Source organism: Mytilus edulis, chromosome 5, assembly GCF_963676685.1.
Source record: "Mytilus edulis chromosome 5, xbMytEdul2.2, whole genome shotgun sequence".
In the NCBI taxonomy this organism is placed as follows: Eukaryota; Metazoa; Mollusca; class Bivalvia; order Mytilida; family Mytilidae; genus Mytilus; species Mytilus edulis.
Window position 1 is genome coordinate 26115381 of NC_092348.1, and position 23854 is coordinate 26139234.

Consider the following 23854-nt stretch of genomic DNA (forward strand, 5'->3'; position numbering starts at 1 on the left):
CCTGTCCTAAGTCAGGAATTTGATGTCCAGCAGTTGTTGTTTGTTTATGTAATTTACATTTGTTTCTCGTTTCTCGTTTATTTTATATAGATTGGACCGTTGGTTTTCCCGTTTGAATGGTTTTACACTTGTAATTTTGGGGCTCTTTATAGCGTGTTGTTCGGTGTAAGACAATGCTCCGTGTTGAAGGCCGTACCTTGACCTATAATTGTTTACTTTATAAATTGTTATTTGGATGCAGAATTGTCTCATTGGCACTTATACCACATCTTCTTATATACATATGTCATTAAAAGGTGTCGGTTAAGGTATCCAAATACATGACAAGTTCATGATATTTTCTATAAATATATGCTAACAATTTTCTGTTATAGAATGTTGACCGGTAGAATCCTTTCAGTACAAAACGCCACTTGACCGAAAACTGCTCTTAATCATTCTCTTGTTCGATTTAAACATTATAGTTCTTGCGGGAAAATATTCTATTTATAGGTTATAAAGGTAAGTTTATATACATCCGGCTTTAGGTCGATTAGGATCGCCAAATTGCTTACGTAAAATTATACATATAAGCTTTCAGGAAGTATTTCAGCTTTTATCGATGTGAAATTAAAAGAAGAAAACAACATTGATAAATAAAGGTGAGTCCTCTACGTGAAAAGATATAAAAGATAAACACATATTATCAAAGGTACAAATACGAGATTGGAAATACAAATAGACATGTATATGACTATGACTAAATATTTGGTGTAACATATTGTCCGTCATCATAATACATTTCCTGTTAGATTTCTAGCTATGTATATGGTCCAATGCATTTACATTATTATGGTATACTATTGATAACTAAGCAAGGAACTTATTTTGAATTCTTACGGATTCTATATTGCAAACGTCTCCTTCTCACTATGTTTTGATTGATATCAGTCCATTTTGGGTGCTCTGTTCTACCCTTTAACATAAAATAACATCATCTGTCTCAAAGTCTAAGGTGTGAATCTTAATTAAAGAAGATGTATCAAGACAATAACTATTAAAAATGATATTTTTTTTTATATTTGAATCAAATTATTACACATAAATGATCAATGTGTAGAACCTTCTGGTACCTTACTATTACTTAATGTTATAGACACATGCCCGAGGACCTTTTAGAAGCGTTCATTGTTATAATTAATAATAAAATTAGATAAAGATATATACAAGTTATATATTAGTATATCTACTGCTATTTATTATTATTTTTGAGACGACCTTTTACATTTGACACACTTTTACCTGTCGGTGTCGTAGTCAGTTGTATATGTATATAATCATTTACAGGATTTATTACGGCCATAGAAGTATAATGCGTTCTTCCCTTTTACAATGTTAAAAACTCAATCTTATTCTTTCACCTGAATTTAGATTCTTTCTAAAAAAAAAATCTTTCTCAATCATAGGACAAAAAGTTTAAAATTATTCCGATTTGTTTGATCCCTAATGTTAAAAGCATGTCGGTAAAGTGTGTAAATGTCTCCCATACGTTTAAATAATATCATAATAATAGACTGAAGTGTATTCCCCACGTTCATCTTATTATCTATTTGTATATTTCTACCTGTCTATAGGACATAAATTCAACTGAATTTATGACGTAAAATTCTTTTTTTACATGGAATGTAATTTGTGGATTTTTCCACATCATATGTATGACTAATACTTAGATAACTTAACACCGGATATGCTATACATTAAAATCTTGTATTGTGCAACTTTTTGTTTGTTATTTCAGAATGGGAGATACATCGTCATTATATGTGTAAGTATAAACATATTGAATTAAACGGTATACAACCTCAAGCATTCACAGACAGTCAAACACAGACAAGGCACAGATGAGAAATGTGCATACGAGTATTAAGCTACATGTAAATTATTTAAACAAAGATTTATATAATTGTAAAATATTTAAATATTTAGCCTCAACCTGGCGAAAGCAAAGACGTTAGGCAGTTATTTTACGTTAAGTCCAATTGAATCATTGCGTTAACTGTTTTCCGCCTTGAAACACTCAACAAACGAATCTAGATCTAACACAAAAATTAAAAATTAAAACAAATGTCATCGATATAGATAGATATATTTGGGTAGTTATCTTTTCTGAAGCCAAACGAGAACCTTATTATATACAAGCATAAAAAAGCTAATAACTGTATAATAGATCCATACATATAACACATGTGAAAGGTGAACAATCTTTTATACTTTAAACAATGACAAATCACCTGCATTTCTGTAAATATTGACAATGCAATTTTCCATAGGAACTCCTTTTACGGCTAAAACTGTACTACTTTTACTGTGAAGTTGTGAAAAAAATCTTATCCTAGAATTGAAAGTTCATATGCACCACAATTTTTTTTCAAAGGTCAAAATATAGGGCTGTGCGACATATTTTCAACGTTTATATGCCCTGAACTCCTCATAGTTTAATCTAACACTAATTTTCATAACTACCCCTACCTCGAATGAAAGATTACCACAGATTTCAATGTAAACAATATGCACATGTATATTTACTGGTAACATTACCAAGTTATGTGTCTGTGAGATGGAACACAGAGTGCATAACTGGGAACCAGTATATAAACAAAATTAATTTTCTATGAATATTCAATATTCCCCAAAAGAGGCGTGTTTTGAGAAACAGCTGTATTCACAAAGTGCAACCTATAACTAGAGGCAAATGGCGCCAAAATATTAGGTATGAAAAAAATCACACCCAGCTATGAACAAGATGATAAGATTCTTCTAGATTACAAATCAAAAAAACAAAACGTGTTGAAGCATCAAAAATCAAACAGGACATAAACAAAATACCTTCACATGTCTTTGCCCCTGGGAGTGGCAACCTTAGATAACGAACATTTACATTTAAATAAACTGAAAATGTACTTTCAAAATGTATCATGATTAATGACAGAAGCTAAATATTGGTCGTCACACGAAGATCAGTTCATTTTTTTTGTCCCATAAACATTGAAAAAGTTAAAAGAGAAAACTAATATCAAATAATTGTTTGTCGAAATGAACTTTGCAAAACATGATGTCTTAATGTATACTGTGGTATGACCTTAGTCTCAAAAATGGAGTGATCTCATTCACGTAACTACAAACGCTCTTTGATTTTGGATTTAAACATTTTTTTTCCTGTTATATTGCTGACGTCTTATAGCACTAAAACTTTTCCGAAATACATTTTGCATTTACAATTTCATCTATTCTTATTTTTCACACAATGCATACGAACCTAAACTGTAAAGTGGTAAAACAAGTACAAGTTTTGTATTGTAATATTTGTTTTCAGGATAGTTCCTATAGTGGTATTTTTAAAGATAATCATCTGGGTAGCTATTTGTTATAGACGTTCAGATAGATACAGAAATTCATGTAGTAATCGAGGCGTGATTATTGCCCATCCGACCACAATTATTCACAGAACTGTGGTAAGTGAATATTTAATCGATATCGATCAAGACTTAAGGAATAATGAATAAATAGGTGGAAGTTATGAACGTGGAATATTCAAACTGAAGGTCTAAGAAAAACTTACTCATTGATGAAAAAATCGAAAACCTAAGAAAATACAAACAAATTGTCAACAAAACAATAAAACAAACTGCACACAAAACATTGTTAATCACATGTGCTCCAGAAAGGTTATGAAAATCGTTCCCTCCACGTAGAGTCGTCATGTTGCGCATTTATGTAAGGATTTGGTCACAAGTATCATTTTGTTATGTCACATTCGAGTGAAAGAGGACCGGATTAAAATTATGTCACAAAAACACACCCATTGACATTTTCAAAACATGGCGAGATATATAAAAATTGTATCATTAGTTTGTTTTAAAGCCAATAACCAAATGGATAAATAAAGGCAACAGTAGTATACCGCTGTTCGAACGTCATAAATCGATTGACAGAAAAAATTCCGGGTTACAAACTAAAACTAAGGGAAACATCAACTATAAGAGAAAAAAAAAACAAAAAATAGAATCAATGAAGTGCAGCAAAAAACTATAAGATAACGACTGACATTTTCCAACCTTGATTTAAGTTTAAAGTGTATAAAACGTTTGCGTGTGTAAATCTATAATGATGGAAAATTTCATGAAATAAGATGTTCAACAGGATTTACTTTTACATGATGAATATATAATTTTCAAAGTTTTCTATTTCTGTTGAAATGCATGTAAACAGAGAAATTAGGTATAAACATTTGTTAAAATAAAGTATATTTAATATAGTATTTCATTATCAATTTCTTCATGGTCTATGTACGATTTTATATTATGGATGTTTACATAATTCTGCAAAATAGGTGATAATGCAATAAAAAAGACTTTTAAATACACACATTTGTCATGCAGCATCCTTGTTTTGGTAATGTGTCCTTCAAATAGACAACATCTATTTATGTATATTTCTATATTTTAATGCTTAACATATTTTGAGCATTTGTTTGTACGCTGGTCATGCATTTAAAAGATAATTCATATTACAAGCTGTACAACGAGCACAAGGGTGTAGAAGGGCGTAGAACCTCTACAAGAGTTGTGAATACTAGTACTTAAACTGTCTTTACGACGAATATGTAGTTCCAGCAACAATGCTTTTAATAATGTTATTTTAATTTTTTTTATATTAATATGGATCTTATCTATATACCAGCTTTGATTATTTGGAATATCTACTTATTTTCATTTCTTCGTACTACATTTGTATGAACATCAAGATTATTCTCCTTAAATCAGTACAGGGAAGTTTTAGCTAGCTCTAATTATATAGTTTAATTGTTGATGTTCACCCCAATTTGTATCTAGTGTTAAATTATTTATTTATATGACATAACTTTTTTGGTATTCCTAATTATTGGAAGAATTTTATACACATAAGTAGTATACCTAAAACGACAAAGTTATTTTTCATTTACCTGTAGATATTATAAAAACCGTTTTTTTTTTCAAAAGTGATTAATTTCGAAGGGTTATATATTTCGCGGTGGTGTTTTGCTATGGCTTTGTTTGGACTCTTTTGTTTGCTTTTTGGCCTTGGATGTTTGTCCCTAATATTTTATTAACTGTGCATTTGCATTCAAGTATCGCAGATCAAATTTATTCGTTCATAGTGTGTTAATTTACGTTTTTTGATTGATATTTTATCGTGTGGTTTTCTATGTTGTGATGTTATGCTATTGTTTCAGAAAAAGGGAGAAGGTTTGGTACCATTAAAACGTTTGATCCCGCTGCAAATTTTGCACCTGTTCTAAGTCAGGAATCTGATGTACTGTAGTTGTCGTTTGTTTATGTAATTTATAAGTGTTCCTCGTTTCTCGTTTTTTATATAGATTAGATAGTTGGTTTTCCCGTTTGAATGGTTTTACACTAGTAATTTTGGGCCCTTTATAGCTTTTTGTTCGGTGTAAGCCAAGGCTCCGTGTTGAAGACCGTAAATTGACCTATAATGGTTTACTTTTATAAAGTTGTTATTTGGATGGAGAGTTGTCTCATTGGCACTCACACCACATCTTCCTATATCTATTAAATTACTATTGTGTTTTTATACATAAATAGGAGTCGTAGGTACAAAATATCGGTAAGGAATTTAGTTTTTAATACAAACCCGGGATAAATCAGCATTCTGGATTAACAAATTTCACTGTTACATATATGGGAATTTTACTAAATTAGTTTAGAAACAATACACAATAAACATTGACAAACATAAAAGTTCTATTATTTAATTGTGAGTTATAAATATGTACTATTTTATTAGGTTCATGGACCAGCTGACAGTGGTGTTACTGGTATTGAAAATCCTGGATATATGCAACAGCCTCCACCTTACACCGAAATAACAGGTCCAAATACAACACAATCATCGGCGCCACCAGCATACGACCAAGTTGTCAAAGCTCCAGGATACGCAGAACAATATAACCGGGGTACACCAGGTTATTAGTGTATTTGAGTGAATACAACTATTGTTTTATTGCTTTTCACTGATCTTAATTCTATAGTATTATAGATTTAATCATAGCCAAGTAATTGTTATCATAATGTTTTTTTCAAGATTGTTGTATTCCGCAAATCCATTTTCATGTCATGGTACACAGTCGTTAGAATCTACAAATAGAGATATTTATATTAAATTTGTGCATTGATTAACATGGAAATTGATAATTGAATTTGTAGAAAACTAATATGTTTTGACGACAACATTCAGTGTATCCATTTTAGATACATTTTGTTATAAAGAACTTTGAAACAAAAGTTCAAAAAACAATGTTTTACAAAATAATTTTGATTGCAGAATGATTAAACCATCAATTAAGCCATAAGGATAAACACTTTTTATACCCAACAAAAATTTAAAATTTCATGAGACTTAATCAACATTGTTGTCATATTTTTTAGAATAGCCCCATTCAAACATTAATCTTTACTTTATGGTATATTTAACATACATCATTCCGATCATTTAAACATGAAACAACTGCCAATGATCATAACCCATATCCGTTCACTCGCACATGCGTTTTGGTAATATATTGATAGTGACCAAATCAATTCAATAGTAAAGTAGTAATTATTAAAGTATCAAAACTTGATGCGAACATATATGAATTAATGTACACTATATTATGTGAAAATGTTTATAAATTGTATGACTAAGCGACCAATTACAAGAGAGTGCTATAAAACTTTGATTAATTGGAAAAAATATACAATAAATATCATTGTATCAATTAACTCAGTACTAAGAATAAGTATTACTACTAAATAGCTCGATGTAATACCACCTGTTCCAAAATCGTAAACAAAGCCTTCTATACTAGTTGGATTGTTTATTTCAAATAGTATACAATTTCATATTTGAGATTTTACCAGAAGAATAACTCACTGAACCGATATCATACCATATATTGTAAAACTGCAATATCTATCTTTCGAAAATGATTTTCTTTTTGGGATATTTTTAACTAAGCTATTCAACTTTATCTTCAAAATCTATTACTTTCTTTTAATTTTTTAAAGATAGTATACGAGAAACCTTAAAATGAATGCAAACATGTAATACATAAATAATATGTATAAAATCTATATTTTTTTTTTTACATTTTTGTCGTTTCTACACTCAATGTAGATACGTTTTCGTATGTTTTACAAATATTTCACAGACATTCCTTTTTTATGAACAAATCTACCCTTGTTTTGTTTATTCATTGTACATAATCCAATGTTGTATTGAAGTATTATAATTATCAACTTATTCATAAAGAAAAAATAACTGTATATGACAGTTGGCAAGACTACTTATATCTCAGTGTCATTTCTGAGTGTTGTTGATTGAAGATTTGTGTGTGTGTGCGTGTGTAGTTATTTTGCATGATTATTCAAAATACTAAATATTTAAATAAAATTTTGATGAATTTTATTATATAAAGAAGCTTTTCTACATAAGAGAATGCATGTTCCAAGTAAGGAATATGACAGTTGTTATAAATTCGTTTGAAATGCTTGAGCTTTTGATGTTGCCATTTGCTAAGGGACTATAGCTTGTTAATATCCCTCGGAGATCGCGATCGGTAGTTTTGTTATTTTACTTATGATGTGTTATGCTTTTGAGTTTTTATTTGCTTAGGGACTTTCTGCTGAAAATTTCCATGGTGATCGGAATCTGTGTTATTTAACTTTTGAATGTTTCTTTGTATTTTGAGACATATATTTAGTGTTCGCTTGACATTCTTATCGATCAGACACTTGACTAATTTCCTTGACATACCTTTCAATGAATCAATTAATTACATTTTTAGTGTACATCAATTCCATGCTTCTCTGGGGCAACCTTTTCGGAGTATCTTTTCATAATAGGATCATCCAAAAACTATGACAGAACAAAATAAGGATGTCATTATATTCAAAATGTCAACAGCTTTGATAATGGCCATAATATACTTTCCGAAGGCTAGCAATGATCGACCAAGACATATCAAAAGGACAACAAACGTAGGAAGACACGTATTGTTTAGGAACAACTGGTACAAATAAAATTTTATAAATTTTACTATAGAATGTATCTTTATATCCTTATAGATACAGAAATGTGCTTAACAGTCTTATTGATTATCTTTGATTATAAAGAAAGAAGATGTGGTATGAATGCCAATGAGTTAACTCTCGACAAGAGACAAAAATGACACAGAAATTAACAACTGTAGGTCTGTTTGAAATACATTTCAATAGGACATTACATCCATGATACTTGGTTCAAATTTCAGGGTATGTTTTCATTACAGGATCACCCAAAGCCTTTGACAACAAAAAAGGATGTCATTATTAAACATGTAGAAATCTTAAATTTATCAACATACAATTCAATATCAGCTTTGACTACAGCCGGTATATTTTCCGAAGGCTAAGACATATTAGCTATGACACATCAATCATTAAAACAACAGACTCGGAAAAACTGACTATTTTGAAAAAGAACTTGTATTTCTGAATGCTTTGACTGCAGAACTATAAGACATCCAATAGAGGTAGATAAGCTGACTGTTTCAAAGTAACTGGTAAAAGTGACTAGCTTTAGTACAAGAAGGTGAAAAGAGTGGGTAACAAGGTAACTGTTAAATGGCGCATAATTAAACATTTGGTTTATGGGAGTTTGGTTTGTTTAAGTGAAGAAATATTTTGAGATGCATTGTTTGATGTGTTAAGTAACATCTGCCTCATATATTGCGCATACATGAAAAAACTGACAATGAGGGTCTGTTGAGAACAAAACATTGACCTAGTTGAAAAATATTCCGTATCAACTTGACGCATGATGCATGATGGTCTTATAGTATAGACTCTAGTCACTGACGTTATTTATCATCTCGAATGCATGGTATAGTGTTCTATTTATTTGTCTTTGTATAGGTTTTTATCTTAACTGGTAAGTCCATTTCTAATTATATACTTTTGACATGAAATCACTCCATTTCAAACTGAATTTCCTTTACAAAATAGAATGTCATTCTTGTTTTTCTGAATTAGGAATTATGTTTTTGTCATCCCGCCATTGTGTAATTGTGCTATTGTTATTTTTGTATTCTTGTCTTTCATTTTTGCTTATGCACTTTTTTCTTTTTTCTATAGATGGATAAGCCATTTTTTTTTTCTTTGTTGAAATTGTTATCTATTGTAGTAGTCAAGATAATAACAGTAAACATACTGCTTTATTTCAATTTTTGACCTTTTGACCTTTTATTTCTGTTTGTTTTGCTCAAACATTGATGCCAATTCAATGGGATTGTATGCGACTGATGTACAATTGAGAGGTATATCTTGCTATAAAATCAAGTTTAATTTTCCATATCTATATAAGGAAAAGCATGGGTCACGTCATGAATATGATAGTTGTATTCCATTCATTTGGTGTGTTTGACCTAAAGTTTTTATTTTGCCATAAACATGATAGATGATTTGAATCTTAAGGTAACTATTGAACAAAGATTTTTGGATGTTGTAGTTGAAATATTAATTTTAAAAATATGTACGAACGTTCCCATGAATTGGTTGGCCCTTATGTACCAAAATTAAAATTGAAAATATCTATTTTATAATGACGACAGATATGTTCGTAATGTTGTAGCCATAATATCGTTCTCTTTTTATCGAATGTGACCTACCAAATGAGACTTATCATATGGAAGTTTTCCCATGCGGAGGAGCAACATATTGCAACACCTAAGCTTAATATATGATTTATTTAGAAATAAGATTTAACGACATACTATGAATTCTGAGATTGAGTATGACATACTTTGCAGTTAACATCTTCTGATATGCTCTCATCACCCGTCCGCAACCTCCGGACATATATTAATAGTTTTTAAAGCTGGAAAATGCTTAGTACAAGATCAGCCACAGTAGAAATAAACTCATCACATATACCAGGATTGAGATTTTGTATATGCGACAGACGCGCATTTCGTCTTCAAAAATAGTGTTTGTCGAATAATTTTTTTTAAAAAGGTCAAATAAAGTACTTAGTTGATGAGCATTTAGGACAAAACATTTCAACTACAACCCCGTCTACAATTTCACGTTCATAACATTCAATCAACACCATGCGACTTATTAGCTACCAACTGATTTTTAATTGCCGTGAGTAACCTTATTCAGCAGAGGATTAAATATCTATTAACACACCCTCGACTATTGTTGTCTTTAGTCGTTTAGAATACATTGAATGATGTGTGTTATCCATATTGAAAAACAAGAAGATATTCCACATATATTAAGATGGTTTATGATTATACACGTAAATATATAAAAAAATAGATTGATTACCCTCACAAACTTTGTAATCCCCGTTGCACGATGTATGTGCCTGCCCCATGGGATTTTGTACATTTCTTAGTGATTTAGTAAGGGGGTGAAGTTGTTCTTATTTTTTAGAAAATCAAATTAAGGCCGTTAGTTTTCTCCTGTAAATTAGTTTACTTGAATCAGGTATTTTTGTGATGATTTAAATATGATGATTTTTATCTTGATGCTGAAGACTGTATGGTAACCTTTTAATTTCTGACACCCACTTTATTCGTACTCGGGTTATTAGATGTCCCATTGCCAATCATATCACATCTTCTTGTTTACATTTTGTCATGAAAAATATTTATTAAAAGAATAGCAGAATTTTTCTGTAATAGTAGACAACACCAACAGACCTTGCTCAGATAGCCTGACTTAGAACACAAACAAACAAGCACACAGCTCTGCCCCTTTTACATTTCAAGATAATATGTCGTATAATCAAAACACACAATAAAGACAAACAGACGTACGGTGACTTATTGTTGTTAATTTCTTTGTCATTTTGGTCTCTTGTGGAGAGTTGTCTTATTGGCAATCATACCACATCTTCTTTTTTATATAGAAGCTATTAACAAGATGCCCTTTAGCTTACAGGAAAAAATTTAGGCAGCAAATATTTTTGGAGAGCAGGTTCCAAATTTGCTTGATACTACAGGAAGCTAGCTAAGGTTGTTAGAGTGGTTGATTGAATAATATCCATACACGTAGCTTGCCAATCGGTCTTGGTTCATCGGTTTTCTTTACAGGAAACGCACTTATCCCGGATGTATCCTGTGTTGCATATTCTTGAAGTTTTGATGTTGAAAGAGATTTTGATAAATTGAGGTAAGACAATTTAAATGAAAGCTTATGATTATAAATGACACACTTTCCGATTTTTCAGACACTGGTCTATATGCCAAAAAAATAACCTCATATATATGTCATACGACCAATTATATTACATATTCGGAATCCTGTCTTTTTTGTTGATGTTAACATATTATGGCCATTAAATACACATTTGTCCGCTCACAATTATCAGACAGTGCCAAATGTCTACGAGAACAGGTTACGTTATGAGGATAGAAAACGTTAAAAACAAAAATACCGAATTCAAAGACATATTAAAAACGGAAAGTCACTTACGAAACGGCAAAATCAATAAATGTAAAAAAAAAAAGGATAAAAAAATATTCCATAGAAATCCTCAATTTCTCTGCCTCTAATAGGATCATCAATAATTTTTTTAAGCAAAAGCAATGATATATAATTTCCTGTTTCGGAGGAGGAATTGATATAATCATGTTTTAATGAAGATATGGTGTCCGCTACAAACCTTTGTTGATATCTTGTAAGCTTGTTTAATTTGTAAACATAATAAAAAAAAAACGTATTCATGATGACTTTTTTTTTTTACAATATATGATTTTTTTTACCCCTATTTAATTTCTGACAATAACTGTAATAAAAAAATGTGTACTTTTTTTGTTGTATTCAAATATAAACTAAAAAAATGAATGCTATAAACAACGTTTTATCGTAATTATAGGAATTGACGCACACTTTCCGACGTGTGCAAACTATTAGAAAAGGAGTTTTGTCTGTTTTGATATTAGAGAAAAGTTGTTTTGTACTGTAAATCTGAATTGGTTTTAACAATGCTAAACCACAGAAACAATGTATATAAATTATCTTGAAAACATGTATATCACCTAAGAATAAGCCATACAAATTTCAAGAAATACAAGAAAAAAGTTGTTGTATTATGTAACTGTACAAATTTTCTGCACCGTCCAAATTATCTTGTTTAGGAAATAGTTCAATTTCATGCTTGACGATGACTTTTTAAATGCAATAAGGAAAATATCAATGGTCTGTGACGCAAATATCTCTTACCGGCCAAATAAAAAATCAAATTCTAATTAATTTTATGGATACTGTGTTTGTAGGCGTCCTTGTAAGTAAAATCATCTACAGAGGAAATTTGGAGAAGAAATACATGCTGTTAAATTTTATTCTAACTGAAGATATATGTTCCTCATTCCTGGTATCGAATTCGAGAGTAGAAACAAATTATTTTTTTGAATAAAACTTTCGTAATAAAACAAACCTCACTGTCAATGTATAAGTGACTGTCATATGTAATAATTAGACCAAGCTCATAATGTAATGTTATTTATATCAATTGCAATGAGACGTATCAAAAGAAAACAGCTGATAAATCTAGATTATTATATAAAAGGAATTTTGGTTTTGTTTCAGAATGAATTCGTATTTTATTATGTAAGTATGTAAAATAAGAAAAGAGACATATATTTTTTTGTTACTAGCACATTTTGAAATAGTTAGGTACCAGGATAATAATTTAATTAGCCAGACGCGTTTATTTTCAAATTAACCAGTTCTAGACATATATTTTTATTTGAAATATTTTTATGTATTTAGTAATCATGGTAATTCATAATAAGGAAATGAACAAAATAAAATAGAAAAATAACAAATCTACTCAATCAAAACTGTCAGAAGGTAGTTGTTAAATTAAAACGAATTTTAAATGTAAACATAAAAAAGCAGGATGTATCTTACGGATCAGGTAGAGAAAATCATCTGCGAGCTCGTCAAGGGTAAAAAAGAAACTGAATTCAAAATCAATGAAAAAAAAACATTTACAGCAAATCTTAGAAAGTATAGTGATTAGACAAACTAGAATATAGTATTTACCCACAAACATATACGTTTGGACAACGTGAACAAATCGATAAAAGATGAAGGAAATACCATGGGGTAATCAAAACATGAGTCAAAAGAATTGCCAAAATTTAGAGCGCCAAAAAGGCATACAACAGTCTAGAAAGCACTAGTTTGAAAACTGAAGATTGAGAACGTTTGAGAAAACCTTGGGTAAACACAGATAAGATATTGGCATATTCTGCTCTGCAATCAAATCTTCTTCAGTTTTAACATGTCTAATGTCGATGACGAATTGAAGGAGGTAAACAGCATAAATATCTGTCTAAGATTATATACAGTACGCCAACTTCATATCTCATAAAATCGTGAAGATAAACCAAGATATTCGTTCTTTTTGTCCTGCCAATTCAATATAGTTCTATATCTTACATGTATTCGAATCTGCCTTTTAGTTGTCTTAATATTTGAATCGTTATCATTATTAACTTTACTTTACTTCAATTAAATCTGCATTTTGCGGTGATGACTTGTTTAGGCGATTGGTTACCATATGTGTTAAACTTCTTTGTCTAGTAAAGGTTACAATTGGCATTGTCTTTTTCAAGGTATAGTTATATATTATCTTGATAAAAATTTAGCAATATTATATTCTAATTTGTACAAGTGATAGTCTTGAACATGCAGTGAGTGTTATTTTGATCAAGGTTGAAGACCTCGTTTTATTTATCTAAAGTCAAGAAAAATAACAATCTGTTTCTTTGCCTTTTGTTTTATTGATTTTATTACCTCAATTTGTTAAATATATCTTTTCCTTTTTTTTAAGATGCATAATTGAAAAAAAAAGATGTATTTTTTTATCTAATGTTCCATCATCATGTATCCATTAATATTTTATGTATATATTTGCGAGTGAGTGTATGTTAACATAATTGCCACTGGAAAATACACAAACACAAAATCAGTCTTTTATGTCGAAAACCTTAACGAGTTGTGGTCCATTTTGCTGTATGATTGTAGTTCAAATAAAAAACATAATAGTATCCTAATTCAAACAGTTTGTTTCTCTGTTCATTATTTTACCGTTTAAATATTATTTTCTAAAGCACTAACGTAATTTTAAATGTTAACATTATGATAATGGTACATAAAACAGATCTCAATACTAATATAATCAGCTCTAAACTTTGTCATGATATAAAAATAAAAAAAAATCAATGTTTTTATATTATAAAACAAACAAAGAGTATTATTCAATAGACTTAGAAAATTATTACTACAAATAAAAATAACCTGCGCTTTTCGTAGTATTTTACGTACAGAGACGGTGCTAAGTTCACGAATCAAGAAGACATGAGATAATTTTTTTTTATAAAAGTGATGAAATACAATTACTTCATCCTTCCCAGACATAATATGAAGGCAATCGAATTGGTATTTGCTAGAATTATATAATTAAATTCAATATTTTGTAGAATACTCCCAATAGTGTTAGTCGTGAAGATAATATTTTGGACGACCTACTGTTATTTCCGGTCACAGAGATGCAGGTCTACTCGGGACGACAGGAATATCCTTGTGACACCCCATACTCCAACCATTGACAGAAGACCGGTAATTGTATTTCAGTTTTTTCTATTTTCTATTTTTCTTTAATATATATATATATATGAATGATATATTATCAAAAGGCAAGATCTGTTGTATAGGAGCATCATATTTCAACAGCACGTGAATGTAAGAGAGCGTGCAATATTATTCAATTAATTACTTTCTTTTGATGAGATAGATAGGTAGTTTTATTGAATTTACAAAATTTCATATTGACTGAAGCCAGCGTTCGAAGTGAAAATCAGTTTTTTTACACATTTATCAACAAAAGGGCTGAAGAATTGTTTCATTCATTTCCTTTCATATATCGAATTTGATGACAACTGTTTACCAATCCAATAAGATATCATACATTCAAAAACACGTGACGAAGGCGCCAATTTTCTTCATGTCAATAAGTTGTCAAAAACATTACTAAAAAATGTCACTATGCCATATCACGAAATGATATTGCACGAGTGCAAATACAAGTTGAAATTATCAAGGTAATGAGTGACACATATATTGCTTGAAGCAGTTTTTTATGCTTTGCTGTACAATATAATTATTAATAAATAGGTTTATATGAATATTTTATACATTTCCATCGAAATGCAGAATGTTGGATGTACATTTATTGATAGCTTAGTCTGTCTGTATTCAGTAACTGTAAACACTCTTAGATCTGTGTCCTTTCATATTGTTAGGTATACATAAATATCCTACCTCGTCCGGTCTGTTTTTTCGTCAGATGGCTTTTTGATCTATATCGATCTGCTGAATAAAGCTTTTTTTAACTGATGTTTTAAGTTTCTTCTTATGTTGTACTTTTACACTATCGTCCCATGTTAAAGGAGGGTTCTCTTCCTTAGACATGTTAAACTCCGCCACATTCCAATTTTGACTGGGACAAGTCAGGATCATTTAGTCTAGTGATAATCGTTAGTCCATTTTTGTCATATTGTTAATTAGTGAGAAATCAGGCCGAATATTTTTTTCAATTTAATTGACGATACAGTAAGGGTTTTCTCATTGTTGATAGCCGAAAAATTGCCCTATACTGCTTACTTCCAATTCATTTAAACTTTCATTAATAGTTGTCTTAATGACATACCAAATTTCAGTAATTTTATGAAAACCCTATATTATTGAAAATATGTGCTAGAATTGTTTTGGAAAAAGATATATTGACAGTATGCTGAATAATAAAGGCAACAGTAGTATACCGCTGTTCGAAATTCATAAATCGATCGAGAGAAAAAAAAACTGGGTTACAAACTAAAACTGAGGGAAACGCATCAAATAATTATAAGAGAACTACGACACAATAGAAACACAACATTTAAATGTAACACACACAGAAACGAACTATAATATAACAATGGCCATTTTTCTGACTTGGTACAGGACATTTTAAGAACAATGAAAATGATGGGTTGAACCTGGTTTTGTGGCATGCCAACCTGCCGCTGAAAAAAAGTATCAACAATAAGAGACAAAAATTAATGATATAGGAAGACGATTGAATGTTTAAGAACATTACCATATCTAATAATCTTCCTATGAGTATGTTTAACATGCTGTTAGCAACACTTTGCGAATAAACTGTTGTGTAGATTCTGAGCATATCATTGAATATAAGAACATTACCATATCTAATAATCTTCCTATGAGTATGTTTTATATGTTTTTAGCAACACTTTGCGAATAAACTGTTGTGTAGATTCTGAGTATATCATTGAATAAAATCGAAATTATATGTCTGACGAAATAAAACTCAATTTTAAACACAAATACAAAATACATCGTTTGCATACCTAAAAATCTTTTGTAAATTGAAAAATGTCTTAGAGTAGAGTATACATGAGATCTTTTTCATTAATTAGTTGTTTTTTTCTAAGTAACATTTTCAGAGTACTGTTTCAAAAATATTACATTCAGAAATTGTTTGTGTAAGCAATTGTAAGAAGTCTATTTATCGTGTGTCAGATTTAATTTGTGTTTATGCAAAGAAGATATGTTTTATAATACTATCTTATTTTCTAAGTGTAGGTACATGGACATGCAGTAAATGCTGTAGATGGAATGGAGAATCCGTGTTACTTCCTGCAACCAGAAGTATACCATAATGTCGCTAGGTCAGTGTCTACTCCAGTCCCATCATATGAACAAGCCACCAAGACACCATACTATAGAGAACATACCAACAATTAATAATTTCTTTTCAGTTTTCTTTATTTGGTGTACACATTTTTTCAAAAATGTTATTTAGTTTAAATGTTTATTCATATTGCGTACAAGACACGGTGCTTTAGAATAATGTATTTCATTTATGCTTTTAGAAACGTCCCCCTTTCTGCTTTCTTTCTATCTATTGCTTTGAGTCAAAGTTATATTATACTTTAACTTTAATGTTTATTACTATTGGCGCTTATAACATTTTATTGTAAATTGTATTTGACATCATGTATTCAATCTATCCTATACAAAAATTTTCATAGTTTCTTTTGGTGTAAAAATGGTGTGAAAAATGAAAAGTTTGATAGATTTCCTCGTTCCAAAAAAACTCATAATCGAAAAGTCGCAGACATTTTTAAAAATGATACATTCACCTAATTTTAACTTTTAAATTGACTCAGATATTGAATGAATATCTCCTTTTCTTATACACTCATGCTGTTACCAATTGAACGTTTCGGAATCTAAAGAACCATGGGTAGTTCCATTGTTTGTACATTAAAATGAAAATAACGTTACGTTTTATGTTGAATTTCTATTGTTTATCGGGTTTTGGACCAATCGCAACGTTTTGGTGTACGTTTTTGGAAAAATTACCCAGAATGCATTAGAATCTGAAACGGCGAATCACGAAATATGTTTTAAATTATGTGTCAACAAATCAGACGTTCTTGGCTGAAGTCAATTACTCTTGTCATTCTTATCGCTGTTATTTTTAAATCTTTTATATATAGAAATGTTCAGCAATATGTAACCAAGGCACTGTAATATATACACCATCAAGTACAAAGAATATAGTCGTATGTTAAATAACGCATAGTAAACTTTTGTTATGGTAGAAAACAGTCGTATTTCGACGGTTTTACTCCTGATGACAAGGGCAAACTGTAGCAAACTGTAACTGGTATCTTTAGCAATCGTCAAAATAGCCTTTATTTTATTGATGTGTGGATAAAATAGGACGATTTGATTAATGTGGATAAAAATAGGATGCTTGTATTTCTGTTTTGCATTCTAACAGCTTTAAGAAGGCCATCAAAAATAGAAGTTAGCACGGTAATTTATGTTTTTCTTCGAGAGATTGTTAAATGCTGATGATTTGGTCCTTATCAGTAATGATAGGTCGTAAATTCTGTGCAGGTATTGGACCTTAGTCTATCATTAACAGTTCCTGTGCCAATTTGACGTTGTAAAAGTCTGATAATGACGGTGTGATTAACATTCGAATGGTTAAATATGATAGTGCTCCGATCGACTTTTGACATGTCAAATGCTTGCCAACTGTCAGCTACAGATAACTTACGTCTTGCCATATTACACAATTACTTGAATTTGTACTGGCATGAAAATACGGATTTTTTTTGTGTTATTAAATTTGCTGTTACAAAATGTTTAATATTATTATAAATCAAGGAATGTATCTCCCTCATGCAAAGCTCTGATTCCTTTCATGGATTTGGCTATACTTTTTTTGGAACTTTTGTATTATAGCTCTTCATCTTTTATATAAGTTTTGGATTTTACATATTTTGGCCACGAGCATCAGTGAAGAGACATGTACTGTCAAAATGCGCATCTGATGCAGAGAAAAATTAGTACCGTTAATGTTATTGATATAGGTCAAATTTCACAAATTGGGACAGTAGGAAGATGATTTAAAGGTATCAAAACAGTGTTTTTTAAAAGTTCATATGACCTTTAATAAAACGTTGCTTGACGGGTTTATCGGAATTCAATCTTTTTGGTCGTACTGATTTTTCTTAGTGCATATTAAAGGCAATGCATAGCACCAAACAACGAGGTTAAAACTCTAATATGGCAGTAAAATTGGAAATATCATCATGGGGAACATGTGTACTAAACGGTAAAATCACAAAATTACTGAACTCCGAGGAAAAAAAAAACGGAAAGTCCATAATCATATGGCAACATCAAATGACAAAACACATCAAAAACGTTTCAAGTTGATTGGACCTCAACTCCATTAAAAACTACCTTGACAATTTTTTTTTAACCTAAAGCGAAACAGGCAGATCAAAAGACGAATGAATGAACAGTCGGACGGACGGACGATCCGACGCACAGACCGAAATACGGATAGATGAACAGATCGAATGACTCACGTTCCGATGCACAGACTGAAAAATAGCTTGTGTTTTTTTTATATTTGAACACGCAAAATAGTATTTTAAGATAAAATTTGGATAAAATATGTAACAACATTCCTCACAATATACAGATATAATAATAGTGTTGTTATCATTTAAAAAGAAAAAAATTATTCACTACAAAAATGAATGACAACAAAATTAAAAAATAAACTGTGACACGTTTAAGTGTGTAAGTGTTTATGACATGTTTTGATTTGATAAGTAATCAAGATGATTTTTAAATGAATTTATTCATGTATCAACTCCTTTCCACCAACACATTTGTTCATTCAGACTCAATTCAGTTTTCGAGTGGTGAAAAATTAATAAAATTCGTAGCATGCATTATCGTTGCAAAAGGAAACAAAGTAAACATATACGGTGTCCTACATTTGTTAATTTCTGTGTCATTTTGGTCTCGTGTGGAGAGTTGTCGCATTGGCAATCATAGCACATATAACTGTATTCAGACAAACCATTATGTTGTTTTGTTCATTTAACATGTTCAATTAAAATGGTTAGTGATATTAAGTTGATTTTATTATTATTTGCATGGCCTTGAATTTAAAGTTAATGACTATATACATATCAAACAATATAGCCAAACTTCGTAGACTTTATTGAGAATTTTATAATGTTTTGATGATATGTATATATATAATCTTGTATTCAAACGGGAGACAAAGCTATAAGAACTCACCAAATTCTAATACCAGTTTCGTGTTAAAATTGTTTGTTAAAACTTGCAAATAAATGTAAATCACTGTTGAAAAGAAAGTGTGTTGTCTTCTTCAATGAGACAACTTCAAACGAGACATATGGATTTAAATTCACAGTAATACTTTTCAAATGGTTTTCTCATGTTTCTAAACAATACACAATAAATATATCAAGCTTTTGGTCGGCTCAATTCTTCAGGTAAACAAATAAAAAAGTTCATAATTGGTTGACCTATTTTTAGAGAGGAATGACCCATAACTTGACAAGGAAGTAAAGCAAGTATTCGTCCCAATATCAATGTCAATTGTTTCATTGATATTTAAAGGATAACTTTTCGCCGAAATATTTAAAGATAAACATGACGTCATAAAGGTGTAATCTAAATAATATATAGATTGGAGGCCATTGCAATACAGGCGTTTAGTAAAAACAAAAAAAGTAAGTAGGTACAGTTATTTTTGATTTTCAACATACATTCTGTATACATGGTATAGTAAAGGAAAAAGTGTTTCTTCAAAGCAAACAATTTAAAAATGATAACAAATATAAATTATTAACAATATGAGAATCATTGACGCCTTAAACGTTTTGTTATATACTTTAACTCATCATGTTTAAATGTTGTGTTTATAAATGTGCTGATATTTGTGTATACATATCCAATGTGTTTACATTCGTGTATCACCATCACAAACATGTTGAACTCCGATCAACAAAAAGTCTCTAATTTATAATCAAATGGCACATCAAAAGCTCAAACAAATTAAACGAAAGAATCTGATTTGGTACAGGCACTTTCTTATGTAGAAAAGGGTACACTAAACCTTGCTTTATAGCTAGATGAATCCCCCAACTTTATGACTGCCACATACAATTTTATTATATTGATTACAATGTGTACACAAACCAAACAGACATAGTAGGTAAAAATGTCAAATAGGGGTACATCTTTGTGTGATAATCTTCATCACTATAAAAAATACAAATATGAAATGCTTGCTGTATAGCAATCAAAGGTGTAAGATTTAGGACTTAATTATCAGTTTTGTCGTTACGTGTGTTCTTGATTGACCTTCATTGTCAATTGAGTTCGATATAAGACTTAATTCAAGACATAATTCATTCATACTGCATCTTCTGTTAATATTATTTGTATCTTCGATATACTTTATTTCAATAGTTATCAAAGGAACCAGGATTATAATTTAGTACGAAAGACGCGCATTTCATCAACTTAAGACTAATCAGTAACGCTCAGATCAAAATAGTTGTAAAGTCAAACAAGTACTAAGTTGAAGAGCAATGCGGACACAAATTCCAAAACAGTGTGCCAAATACGGCTTAGGTAACCTATTCCTTGGATTAGAACATCCTTAGTTTTTCGAAAAATTCAAAGTTTTGTAACAGTATATTTAAAAAAATTACCATATAATTGATATTCATGTTATCACCGAAGTGCTGACTACTGGGCTGGTTATAATATCGGGGACGGAACCTCCACCAGCAGTGACATCGACCCAGTGGTGTAAATAGTTATCAAAATCAACATCGATGATATAAATGTGATCAACATAATCACCAAACTGAGAACTATCTAATGAGAGAAAAACCTTGTATAAAAAACGTGCTGTAAAAGGATAATACTACCTTCTTTTCTAAAAACGACACTGTTAAACATTTTCGCATGCGAATTAAGGAACAACAATACATCAAAGATACAAGGCTAATAATTTGGTGAGCATATATATATGTACAACACTCACAAGTGGCGATCGAAATAATGCAGTTCGAATGCAAAATCGAATACAAAATTGAAGACAAAGAAAAAATACTATCTTTAACTATTGAAAAGAGTCTTTCTACTTTGTCAAATTTTAAAACGACATAAGTCTATGCAAGTTGTGATTTATAGGAAATCTCAAAGATATGTCGTTATTACAACGTTATCCGTATAACAACAAGTAAGACGATATGACGCATTGCCATGCATAACTTTTTAAAACATGTAACCCTGTTTTTTTTGTCTTTTGATTTGATAATTAATTTGTTTTATTTGTTCAGAATCAATATCATTTATTTGCATCTTCTAATTTCGGATTTTCATATTGCAGGTAAACAATGAAGATTGGAATATTCTTTTTTGACCTTTTTATTTTCATGCAGATTTTTTTTTTTGTTCAACCTGAAGTGTCAAAAGATTTTGTAAACTGTAAACATTGCTTTTTTCAAGATACTCCACCATATCTAAATGGTTTAACGGAACAGAATTCAGTACAAATATGCCAAAGGCATAGATTGTTAAATCGGTATTTTTTTGCAATCAATTACAATAGTGTACACAGAATACCTTATTACAGTGCTTATTTGATTGATTCATTTGATAAAGGTGGTAAACGGGACAGTTTCTGGTATCTTGAACCACAGCTGGCAGGTACAGACCCTAGTTTCCATCCGCACATAGTAAAAGATAATAACCAACAGATTTATAAGGATAGCCAAGCATTAAATGAAGACTATAGAGCCAGTGGATATGATAGGGGACATTTAAATCCATCCTTTTATCACAATGAAACTAAACAGGCAAGGCAGGTTACAAATAGTTTGACTAATGTTGCACCACAGGTGGGAGACTTTAATAAAGGGATATGGAATAAGTTAGAAATATCACTTTATAATGCAATGAATGATAGCTGTAATTTTGCTGGGGCCAAACGTTATTTTATTACCGGTGTTGTTCCGAGTAGCGGAACGACAATACCTAATGGCAGGGTAAATGTACCAGATTATTTCTGGACAGTGATGTGCTGCGATTCCTCTGGTGCAAATGAACCTTCGAAAAAAATGATGGGCTGGTCAGCTGCATTCATTGGTGGAAATATAAATAACTCGTCAATTTACGTTTACACAATCGAAGACTTTCTCAACTATCTGGCTAAACTTTTATTTTCTAGCCATCCTAAACTGTTTGCAGATTATTATGTTGAAGAGACCAAAATCCGTAATTGTTTGTTCAACCAAACCCAAGCTTCGACTATGGTAAATGGCATCATACGAGACAACGACAGATTTGAAAATAAATCCCTTTTTAATTGATCTTAAAATTTAGTGTATTACGCCGTGATAGATACTCTTGGTTAATATCGATTTGTGGTTTGAATCTCTCCAAAAAAAAATTGTGTTATTGTTTATTTGCAGTTTACATGTACACCTATTTGAATTTGTATGCAAACTAAACAGAGTACACATCAAATAAATGGTTTAGCGTGGTAAAAAATAGAATTCATCTGTCTTTGCTTCAAACATTAATGAATTATGAATATTGAAGTTTAATATTGAGCTCAGTTTGATTCACTTGGGTCAAAACAAAATTAAATATTAGGATATGTATTTTTGGCATGCAAGTCATTTAAATCATTCTTTAAGATGTACATCTATATTTTTAATCTTGAATTAAAGAAAAAAACAAGGACGGTGGTACATATAGAAATATCGACCAGGAATAGTCCTTCTTTTTTCTAAAATCTAAATGTATACAAATACAGAAGTGTTTATGGCAGACAATTTATCATTTAATGAATCCGTTAAACAGATAAAAAAAAATAACAAATTATAATATGAAGATGTGGTAGGATTTCAAATAAGACAACTTATTTTTTAATTTATTATGAAACGACGCGGAGAAGTTTTATATTGGCAAAACAAATCGCAATGATATTGTATATTTTTATCATTCGTGTTAAATTTGTAATGCTTACATGCAGTTTTTTTTTGGTTAGTACAAATCTGTACAGTTTGGCTAATGTATAAAATATCACATGTTCTATGGTTGTATTATATAAGTGTATGCATAATAAGGTGAGATGTATATAAAACATTAAATTGGATAATCTATAAGTTTAAAAAATAATTAAAATTATCTTATAATAAAACGGCTATTATTTAGTAAGGACAATCATGTGCCCTTTTTTCTAGCATAATCTTAAATTCTTATTTTTATTTAATCATGTCAATGTGTAAGCATATCCTTCATTTTATAGCTACGTTCCGTCATATATCTTTGTCATAAAGTATTCA

At 30.4% G+C, this 23854-nt stretch overlaps 2 protein-coding genes and 1 long non-coding RNA gene across 3 annotated transcripts; all 3 read left to right on the forward strand.

Annotated features, from left to right (window-relative positions):
• The first annotated feature begins 479 nt into the window (after positions 1-479).
• Positions 480-8118, forward strand: LOC139523307 (uncharacterized). The gene is made up of 4 exons (XM_071317180.1): positions 480-641; positions 1778-1804; positions 3353-3491; positions 5824-8118. The coding sequence occupies exons 2-4, from the start codon at positions 1779-1781 to the stop codon at positions 6007-6009; spliced, it is 351 nt and encodes a 116-aa protein (XP_071173281.1). The 5' UTR covers positions 480-641; position 1778; the 3' UTR covers positions 6010-8118.
• A 3029-nt stretch (positions 8119-11147) lies between these two features.
• On the forward strand, positions 11148-18301 carry LOC139523308 (uncharacterized). Its single transcript, XR_011664591.1, has 4 exons — positions 11148-11237; positions 12657-12677; positions 14558-14696; positions 16725-18301. It is a non-coding gene; the product is annotated as an uncharacterized lncRNA (long non-coding RNA).
• A 1745-nt stretch (positions 18302-20046) lies between these two features.
• On the forward strand, positions 20047-23709 carry LOC139523312 (endonuclease domain-containing 1 protein-like). Its single transcript, XM_071317183.1, has 2 exons — positions 20047-20218; positions 21892-23709. The coding sequence occupies exon 2, from the start codon at positions 21899-21901 to the stop codon at positions 22871-22873; it is 975 nt and encodes a 324-aa protein (XP_071173284.1). The 5' UTR covers positions 20047-20218; positions 21892-21898; the 3' UTR covers positions 22874-23709.
• The last annotated feature ends 145 nt before the right edge of the window (positions 23710-23854 follow it).